This window comes from Alosa alosa, chromosome 24, assembly GCF_017589495.1.
Source record: "Alosa alosa isolate M-15738 ecotype Scorff River chromosome 24, AALO_Geno_1.1, whole genome shotgun sequence".
NCBI classification, from domain to species: domain Eukaryota; kingdom Metazoa; phylum Chordata; class Actinopteri; order Clupeiformes; family Clupeidae; genus Alosa; species Alosa alosa.
In genome coordinates, this window is record NC_063212.1 from 2,424,269 (window position 1) to 2,435,267 (window position 10,999).

Below are 10,999 nucleotides of genomic sequence, written 5' to 3' on the forward strand. Positions count from 1 at the left end.
CCGCCGTCTGGGATTTTTTAAGAGAGCATAGAACTGTAAAATCAGCTCAAAAACCCAAACCATTACAAGTACGGTGTAGGAAAATTATCGGGAAGATCGTCATCCAAATGTATATTAAATATATTACTATAATGATGTAATAACTGTGAGTGTGTGTGTGTGTGTGTGTGGTGTATGAGTGAATGATGTGTGTGTGTGTGTGTGTGTGTGTGTGTGTGTGTGTAATGTATATGCATTTGGATGTGTTTGATCGGTTTGTGCCTTATGTTTGTGTGTGTGCCTTATGTTTGTGTGTGTGTGTGTGTGTAATAGTGTGTGCTTGCGTGAGTGACCACAGTGAAGTTTGTATCAATGAAGTCGTAACCCCAACTGCTACATTCTGCTCCCTACAACATAAGATATACAACTTCCTGCATCCGCACCACACCGCTGCCTGACAGATGTGCTTCCAACCCCCACACACACACACACATACACTTCCCATCCATCTCCACGGCAACAAACCTCACAGCACACCTGGCTCTGGGAGTTACTCGATTTCCCTGGGCAACCTCGCACCACACACGGCGAGTGCTGGCATCCCATAATGAGCACCAGAGAGAGAGACACGGAGGGAGGTGGAAGGAGCTGCAACACTGGACTGACTGAGTCAGTCAGTCTCTGCCAAGGCACTCTTGGCCACAACTAAACTGAATTAAAACCCATACTGAGTCTCTCTCTCACACACACACACACACACACACACACACAAACAAACACACACACAGTACAGAATGGAGCCAAGCAAAGAGAATTTCATGTCAAGTGAGTTCTTCCATCGGTTGGTTTTTGGTTTGCTTCATTTTTGGGGGGGCTAAATGCTGCCATCATTGTTTGGCTGTGGATTTGGGAGTGCAGCAAACATGCATGGGAGACGGGCGAGACAATGGAGGGACTATTCTCTCCCAAGTCCCTTATAACCACAGCTCATCAGTAAGAGCAGAACATGTGGGACTGAAGGAGGTTCTTAGATACTTAGGAGTCATCCAGCCATGTTCTCTCACTGCATTCAAGATGCCTGTTTTTCGGCAAGGACCAGGCCACAGAGAACGGGAAAACTGGGAGATATGTTTTGGGGAAACAATGGACCAGCGAACGAACAAACAAACAAAAGCCTTGATTTCATAATAGCCCCCATATGTGGCCTTTAGCCGATTACCAGGTCATTTTCCTGTTCTGTTAATTGGCAATAGACCTTGTTGTTTCTGGTCCATTTCATTGCTGCATAATTGTGTACATTTTTGTGTCCTTAACTCCTTGATTACACTCTAATGTTTACATGGATGCAATCGTCCGTGAAGTTGATTCTTTGTGACAAATTGAAACGATTTGTAGAGGCGTTTATCTCCTCAATTTCCCCTCCACAAAAGCACTGAGGATGATAAACCCTGGACCCTTTAAGAGCACTTTTTCCTTGAGAATCCACAGAAGGGAAGAGAAAAAAGAATCCCCTCACACTCGTGAGAACCTTGTGGGCTCCCACATTCCCCGAACGAGACGCTTTTCCAGAATGTTACAGGGCGTGTAAATCAGAATGTTCCGCGCCGCGGTTATCGGCGATCCTTATAGACAGCTCAGTCATCCGGACGAGAGCCCCTGACAGCAGCAGCGGGCACGCCGCTCACCAGCACCCAGGGAATCAGGCCCCCATACGCAGCCTGCAGCAGCGGGCACGCCGCTCACCAGCACCCAGGGAATCAGGCCCCCATACACAGCCTGCAGCAGCGGGCACGCCGCTCACCAGCACCCAGGGAATCAGGCCCCCATACACAGCCTGCAGCAGCGGGCACGCCGCTCACCAGCACCCAGGGAATCAGGCCCCCATACGGAGCCTGCAGCTGTGGGGCCGCTCTACAGCACCCAGGGAATCCAACCCCCATACGTATTACACAGTCTGCAGCTGAGGGGCCGCACGCCAGAGGGGCTTCTGAGCACTCAGGCATGAGCTATGAGCCATCGTGAACATGTCATTTCCATGGCCCTTTAACTATGCTCTCTGAAAGTAGGTCTTGTCTATTGATGGAAGAATTGTTGGACGTGAAGCTCCTTGACTGTATGAATAGATCCATACATACATACATACATACATACATACATACATATATATATACATACACATACTTCGTATGGTTATATGGAAGAATACTACATAGCAAGCATTACGCATATGTATAGAAAATGTTCCTCAAAATAAAAAAAGAATAAAAAACAAAGATCTATCACAAGATGTGAGCTATGGGGTGTCAGTGAACATGGCGTGTCCATGACAGAGTGCTCTCCTGAACTATGTTCTCTGAAAGCAGGTCTGTCTGTCTAAGGAAGTATTTTGTGGGTGTGTGGCTTCTTCATTACATGAATTCGCGCATACATATTGTACACTGTACATACATACATACATACATACACATCACAATGTATCACAAGAGGAAAAGAGATCCGCACACCAGATAGATCCCATGACGTTTTGAGCTTGTGGCTTACTTACTGCTCAAGTCTGAGGAAGAGCCACAGGCTCGAAACATCACAAACAATAATAAAAAAGATTATGAATGGGAGTTATCTGGTGATCTCTTTTCCTCTTGTAATCTGAACCTAAACATTCAGGCTAATGATATTGTGAGTATTGTGAGCTACTTCTACTTTTATTATAACCTAGAGGCAAGTGTAACCAATGACTAAATTAGTGGCCTAAATACCAGAGTGTTGTAGTCCCTAATAGGAACATGATTTACAAACCTCGGTAATGCCTTGCAGTGCCCTAATTCTGCCTTATGTCAAAGGTCGAAGTTCAAAGGCCAACTGTCCCCGAGTAGCAGCTAAATTTATGTCAGAAGTAGACCTGCTTTGGGGTTACTTTTTGGATGCAACCGTTCATGCAGCTGTCAAACACATGTTAATTCTTCACACAGAGAGAGAGAGAGAGAGAGAGAGAGAGAGAGAGAGAGAGAAAGAGAGAGAGAGAGCGTTTTGATTAAGGCTGGCCTTGTGCTGTGAAAATACAACAGTGGCAGCAATCATGTCATCGTCTCTAGCTTATTTACAAAAGGACTGTAGCATGCATCCACACACACAACTGCAAGCCCAATCACTATATACTGTATGTCCCAGCACAGACATCTCAAACACACACACACACACACACACACACTCACATATACAGTACATACGCATACACACAGACACATACTCTCTCTTTCCATCTGTCTCATTCCATCTCTCTCCCTCCCTCTTTCTCTCACTCCTCTCTCGCTCTTTCTCTCTCTTTCTTTCTCGGTCTGTCTTGGCTAGCACTACCAGCCCATACTCAGCACACTCCCTCTCCTCCTCACATATGGTTTGAATAAATGTGCTTTACACCACTCTCCACCTAATCAAATTCAGGCCCTAAAGCAAACCATTTTAACGACTCCCTCACCCCAGCCCTAGCCCCCTTTATCTCTCTCTCTCTCTCTCTATCTCTCTCTCTCTCTCTCTCTTCTTTCTATCTATCATAGTATACTTAAGAAATATGCCATGAGTGAGTGGGGTTGGTATCCACGGCTGTGGTTCAGCCATTTCACTCTACAGTCAAATTGAGAGAGAGAGGCTATATGTGCACAATTTGTATACTTGTTTGTCCTCCCATTACATACTAATCTGAACATTAAACCTACTCTATTACATACTAATCTGAGCATTAAACTTACTCCATTACATACTAATCTGAACATTAAACCTACTCCATTTACTCAATTTGCTCATACAATAACGGTCAAACGTGATGTGAAATCACTGCTATCTCGCTTTGAATGAATGGAACTATCACATTGGACAATTCAATACAAAATACAGTGATTACTTGCAGTTAAGATGTCCTGTGATATCCCCACTCATGGAATGCCTCTTGTCCAATCAGAAATTCCTTAAAACTTGGATAGTATTAGATAGTGTATACAGTTTGTCTCCTCTCCTCCTTTCGCCTCATCATCACATTTTCCATCATTCTCCCTCTCACTACCACACACCTCATTCAGTTTCTTTCTTTTATTCATTCTCTCTCTTTGCCCCTCTATCCAAACTTTCCCAAAACATTCATTTCATCTCTCTTCTCTGGCCAGACCTCTCATCGTCTCATTAGCTGTCACATCTACAGCACATTGCCAATCTCTTTCTTTTTACTGTTTCCAAAACCATGTGAGTGCCACAAAGCAAGCGAGCAGAGAGCAAACATTACTGGACAGCCTGAGGCAGAGACAGAGAGAGAGAGAGAGAGAGAGAGAGAGAGAGTTTGGGAGAGTGTTAAACATTTACACCCCGTACATAAGGGATTTATTAACCCATTACACACCTTAACAACCTGCAGCCCCACAACATATATACAAGTAGACGTCATGACATATACAGCAGATTCCACAGAGAGAGTGATATGAGATATGAGAGAGAGAGAGAGAGAGAAAACCCTTACAGACAGAAATGGTGAGACTACAGACACAGTGATCTGTAAGCAAAGGGCCCAAAAAAGATAGAATGAAGGAAACTGTAGAGGAAAGCAAATAAACGAGTGTGGCGGTTTGATATAACTACAAATGGGATACAGTACGGCCACTAGCAGAGTGCACAAGGCTTCACTCAGTCCACCCTTATCCATGCTAGCCATCTCTTCACTCAGTCCAGGGACCCTGGTGCGGCTTCTTAATCATTTGTTTGTTGATGGATGGCAGTTCGTTGAAGATAAGTAGCTTTGATTACAAATTTCATTTGGTCGAGCCCGATGGATCGTGTCAGGTTGGCAAGCTGTCAAGAGCTCCAGACCTTCTACCAAAGTTGTTTTCTTTCATTAAACAGCTTCTCAGATAATGACATACTGTAAACAAACGGCTTATTTTGGCTTCTCTCACATCGTTATGTATTCTTTAATAAATCAGCTGCATTAGAGAGACTGACAGCCTGTTTGAAGTCCCAGATAATATGATCGAGCTCTTCCATGTCCTGGTGATTCTACAAGCAGACATGGAGGTCAAACACTACAGAGCACACACTCTCAGCTCTCTCCCCATCGTTGGATGCTTAGACATCAGCCCCAGCCAACAGCCAGAGAGGGTGATGTTTGGATACGTCCTTCTTGGGTCCACCAACAGACTCCATTTGACACACCGCCGCTCCATTTGCATGGCGGTTTTGGGTACGTGTGGTCGGACGGAGGAAACAAAACCATGACTGTGGCAATGACGGTTAGCGCAGCGCAGCCTTGGTGTCTTGGCCTCCGCATACAAACCTCCCAGCCAGCCATGGCCACAGTGCCCTTACAGCAGCATACAGAGAGAGAGAGACACAGTGTCCTTACAGCAGTAGGAGAGGGAGAGAGAGACAGAGAGACAGAGAGGGAGAGAGAGACAGGCAGACAGTGCCCTTACAGCAGTATACAGAGAGAGAGAGAGAGACAGTGCCCTTACAGCAGTATATATATAGAGAGAGACAGTGCCCTTACAGCAGTATACAGAGAGAGGGAGAGAGAGACAGGCAGACAGTGCCCTTACAGCAGTATACAGAGAGAGAGACAGTATCCTTACAGCAGTATACAGAGAGAGACACACACAGTGCCCTTACAGCAGCATAGAGAGAGAGAGAGAGAGAGAGAGAGAGACACACAGTATCCTTACAGCAGTATACAGAGAGAGAGACACACAGTGCCCTTACAGCAGCATAGAGAGAGAGAGAGAGAGACACACACACAGTATCCTTACAGCAGCATAGAGAGAGAGAGAGACACACACAGTATCCTTACAGCAGCATAGAGAGAGAGAGAGAGAGAGAGACACACACAGTATCCTTACAGCAGTATACAGAGGGAGGGAGGAAGTAAATAGAAAAGGTTTGAGACTTTTAATGCTTAAAAAAACCCTTTGTTACCAATGCATGAATCAAGGACTCCTAAAATGTCTACTCTATAGACGTCCACCCTACGTCCACACCATGGTAAGGGAGCACCAAGTACCCAGAGAGGGCCAGAGGTGGGGGGAGGTCAGAGCCCTCTCATCATTCCCTGCAAGTTCTCAGGGGCTGAAGAATGCGCGTAATTCACAGGATTGCACCGACATCCGCTAAAGTCAGAGAAATAATAGGAAGGGGGGCTCGGGTGAAAGACGCATAGAGAGGTGAAAGAGACCCCACTCCTCCACACCACGCCCACTCTGCCCCAGGCCAGGTAATCCAGCTGTCCTTCCTCTCCGCCCATCTTTCAGAGAGTGTTTTTTTTACTTGTATGTACAGTATATATGACTTGGTCATGAATCGCTTGCTGTGATGTCATTTACAGCTGTGCTTTGCAGAAGGAAATGTGTGACCCAGTTGTCAAAATATTCTCAGCTGTTTCAGGAGGTTGGGATCAGCCTTAGGTGGCAGAGGTTGTGACGGTGTGTGTATGTGTGTACGTGCCTCTGTGTGTGTGTGTGTGTGTGTGTGTGTGTGTGTGTGTGTGTGTGTGTGTGTGTGTGTGTGTGTGTGTGTGTGTTGGTGTGTAATGGAAAAAGTGGCACTCACGGACTGCATGGTGATGATGTGAGCTTTCACGCTGAGACTGATTTCTGTCCACTTGGCAGCATGGCTAGGCGCTTGTGTGTTCATTATGAGCAGGACATCGAGTGTGGTGTCTGTGTGGTATCTTTTCATCCACTTTCCACATCTGCCTCTAAGTTCCGTATCTGCTGATTCTTGTCGCCACGTAAACACACACATACACAGTGACTAACACATATCTTTCCCACCAACACTCGCACACAGAGATCGACACACTTCACCGTCTTTCACACTCACACACACACACATACTCTACACACACACACACACACACACACACACACACACACACACATACACACACACACACACACATACACTACACACACACACACTCACACACACACACACACATTTACACTACACACACACACACACACACACACACACACACACACACACACACACACTCTACACACACACACACACACACACACACACACACACACACACACACACACACACACACACACACGCAAGTACGCTTCAGCTCTCTCCCACTGAGCTGGCAGAGAAGACATGGCTCACTGGCCTGCTCTCTTGCATGCTGCCTGTGGACTGCTCAGTGGAGACAGTGAGCCTCTGTGTATGTGTGTGTGTGTGTGTGTGTGTGTGTGTGTGTGTGTGTGTGTGTGTGTGTGTGTGTGTGTGTATGTGAGAGGTCTGGCTTCTTTGTAGCGCTCAAAGAGGACATAAACAGTCCAGGAACTCATCCATTACCACAAGGGCTGGGGCTTAATCAATAAAACACAGGGTCTCACAAACTCAGTGATCTCTCCTGTTAGAGAGCACACACACACACACACACACACACACACACACACACACACACACACACACACACACACACACACACACACACACACACACACACAATTGCAGAAACGCTTACATACACACATACACAATTACAGAAAGACTTACACACACATACACCAATACTTCCAGAATAACATGATGCCTTTTGCATGACTCAGTACAGGGCACAAATTAGGTTTCAAAGACCTGCCTCAAAATCCAGAAACTTTTTACCGAAAAGCAACACACCTCTCCAGCCAACAACAAATTCCCAGTACATCAGAATACATGAGATCTACGCTCTTATTCTGTGAATTATCTGTCTGCACTGAAAACTGGTGTGTTTTCTGTCCATTTACCTGATAAACACACTGGCAACCATCTGATTTGATAGCATACACGTGGGAAAATATCTAGCTAGCGTGCAAAGGGCTCGCTTGAAATTGATGTGGCACAAAAGGGCCCAAATCAGATAAAACCTTTGTGCTTGCACAGTCACAGGCCCATTTGAGTGGTTGCCACGTCAACCCATCAAAACACTTGATAAGCTCCTGCTGGTGAAACCCCAAGAGTCTCTTCAGAAATTAAATCTCCTGATCGTCGTTAAAAAACACACAAAGATAGACACTAGCCATCCCACCCAAACAGCCAGTTGTGCAGACAGTGGTGTTGGATGAAATGCTTCTTGGTCTACAGCATGATGACATACAGTTTAAAGGACACTAGTCGATTACTGTCTTTTGTGTCGTTTAAGAATTGAGAGCGCCTGAACATGAACATACAGTAGGCCTAAATGCGTAAAAGTACAGCAACAGAGAAATCAAATGTACAGTGACCCTGGAAAATACTTAATTTCTCATGTCTTTAGAGTTATATCATCATTACAAGTCCAACAGTATTTACAGTTCCAACACACAAAACTACTGCACATGGGTGCAAGTGCATGTGCGAGGGAGAGAATGACAGAGAGTTAGATGGAGGAAGGGAGAGAGAGAGAGAAAGAGACAGAGAGAGTGAGAGAGAGAAAGAAAGAGAGAGAGAAAGAGAGAGAGAGATAGAGAGAGAGAAACATCTGCCTGGGTTTGGGTTTCTCAGACAGCCATGTCCCATCCTCATCTTACTACTTAAGACTGCACAAACAAGATAAGCATTCTTAGGAGTTCTGAAAACATTCCTTAATTTGTGTTCACGGCCTCGACCTGATTCTTCATTACCCCCCTCGCTAAGTCATCCTGTTTGGATTCGACCGGAATGAATGAACCCTCACAGGCACTCCACTGAGTCATTCATCCTTTCCAACCAGGAGAAAACCTCTCTCACACACACACACACACATACACACACGCATACACACACACACTCTCCCTCCCTCCCTCTCTCTCTCTCTCTCTCACACACACAGAAAGAGGGGGGGGGGGGTCAAATACCCATACAAATACATACCCACATGCACAGATGCTTGCACACAATAGTTCAGAACAGCAACACGTATGCATTCCATATGGTCACCAAAGCCTCTTTCCATGCACAGGGAAGAGAAGGGGGGTGAAAGAGTCTCCTCTTCATTTTCACCAATATGCTTCCATTCAAAGCCACCACTCACCCACCCCCTGATTCCCATGAACCGGCAATAAAATACCGCTAAAGGGGTTTCTGTTGGGGTTGGGGGAAGTGAGTATGGAGGAAAGCTTGCACAGAGATCTCGAGTAATTGGGATAACTTGCAGTGCACATAGGGAAGGGAAAAACCCTGTTGTCATCAAACTGAAACAAATTCTATAGCTTAAGGAGTATTTAGTTGTATCTACAACTATGCTATAGGAGAGCAGTTTCTGCATCGGTGTTGATAAGTTTGATCGGGGTATCTCACCTGCCAGTCATGAGCTGACTTCGGGAAGGGCTGCAGAGAGGCTGCACGTAATAATTCTCCAACTTCACTCCGGTGGCAGCGAGTCTGTCTATTGCCGGCGTCTTGATTTCAGATCCGTGATAACCCACATCACGGAACCCTTGATCGTCGACCATGATAAAAATGATGTGCGGTTGGGATGGGGTTTTGTCCAGTTCGTTAACGTGGTTGGGTAGTCGGGCGTTTATATTACCCCAGGATGAATAACCACAGACAGTACAACTGAGCACCGATAAGGAAGTCAGCATTTCCAAAGCCAACATCTTGCACCACCGGTGTTTCTCCGTCTCAACGTGAAGTCATGAGCTCTACTAATATCGCAGGACAAAAACGGCTCTTAAACGTGAAAAATTACATCAGATACTATGTGCACAGCACTTATATTGCCGTATGCCATGCTGACCACAAAGCATGCATAGCGTGTGCATGGTCCGCTCGCGCACTGGCGGGTGTAACAGAAGCGCTTGGAAATTGGGTTCGCATTGTCTGACTTGCCGCGGTTGTCGAGGTCCACTTCTATGTTAATCTCTGCATGTCAATGGAAGACAATGCATTAGCCCTATAGAGTAAAATCCCCGAAAAGATCGTCAGCCAGACAAAACGGGCTAACTCCCTAAAACATCTAATTAAACCTTCCCCTTTCTTCACGACAGCTGTGGCAGCAGGTTCTTCTGAAGTTGTGTATCACGTTTGCCGTTCTTGAGCCCTGTTGACTTGACACGCATGTTCCAGCTTTGTTGAACCGAATACTGTTTCCCACAATACAATTTTAAGTTGAGCTACCATGAGTGTCCCTAGAACGTCTCCAAAAGGATGAAATGTAGATCCCCTTTGGGCTCGTCATGTTAAGTCTATGATTCTCCTCTGGCACATCTGCCTTAAATTCGCCACTCCAAGTTGCAAGCCAATGACTATGCGTTTAAGTCCTTCCCTCCAACTGGCTGCGCCAGACCGACACAGTTTATGTGTGTGGGACTGTTTTTGAGATGAGCTAGACTACATGTAATCGGAATACTGTAGCTCTGAGTATAGTACTTCTTCACCTTCTGGAGTCACCAAACAGTATGAGGACTCGCTGATGCAGAAAAAATGGCAACACTTAACTCACAGTGAAAAAAGGGAGTCAGGGCTTTTCGGACCTTTCCAACTTATAACGACACAATTGCATATTACCGGTATAGTTTTGTATGAAACACAACCGTATGTCGGATAGTCATTCCAATAGAGCCTAAGCATATTTCACTATTATGGAAAAAAAAGGGGGGCGGGGGGTCACAGTTACTAAACCACAAAACATGGAATAACACAAACTCATATTTCTCTTCAAAACACAATGTTATTACGTAAATATTTTGCCACAGCAATTCATTTGACCACAACGTGTCTAAGACATCTAAAAGACACCTACAGTAAGTAACTTCTGAACCAGGAAGACAAATTCACGGGATCCTTTGGCGCCACCACTACAAGCCTTCAACCAACACACAAGCCTGTAACACTGCAGTGTTGCCAAAAGTTTTCACATGGGTTTTCTTATGCATAGAGGGCAGTAGCAATTTGGAGCCTGGTTGTAGGCCTATCTTATGTTATAGCCTACTTTAAGATGAGGCAAGATGGTTTCTTAATTTTGAGTGGCAACACTTTACATGCTTCTCAATTGCCATATTTTGACTTGCTCAAGATCTATCCTGGATTGATA

The 10,999-nt window shown here is 45.4% G+C and overlaps 1 protein-coding gene across 1 annotated transcript in view; it reads right to left on the reverse strand.

Annotated features, from left to right (window-relative positions):
- The window catches only part of arsj (arylsulfatase family, member J), a 17,096-nt gene extending 6,971 nt beyond the window's left edge, over positions 1 to 10,125 (reverse strand). Inside the window, 1 exon segment of the mRNA XM_048236844.1 lies at positions 9,262 to 10,125. Within this exon segment, the coding sequence (XP_048092801.1) occupies positions 9,262 to 9,563 (302 nt within the window). The 5' untranslated portion in view covers positions 9,564 to 10,125.
- Between the last annotated feature and the right edge of the window lie 874 nt (positions 10,126 to 10,999).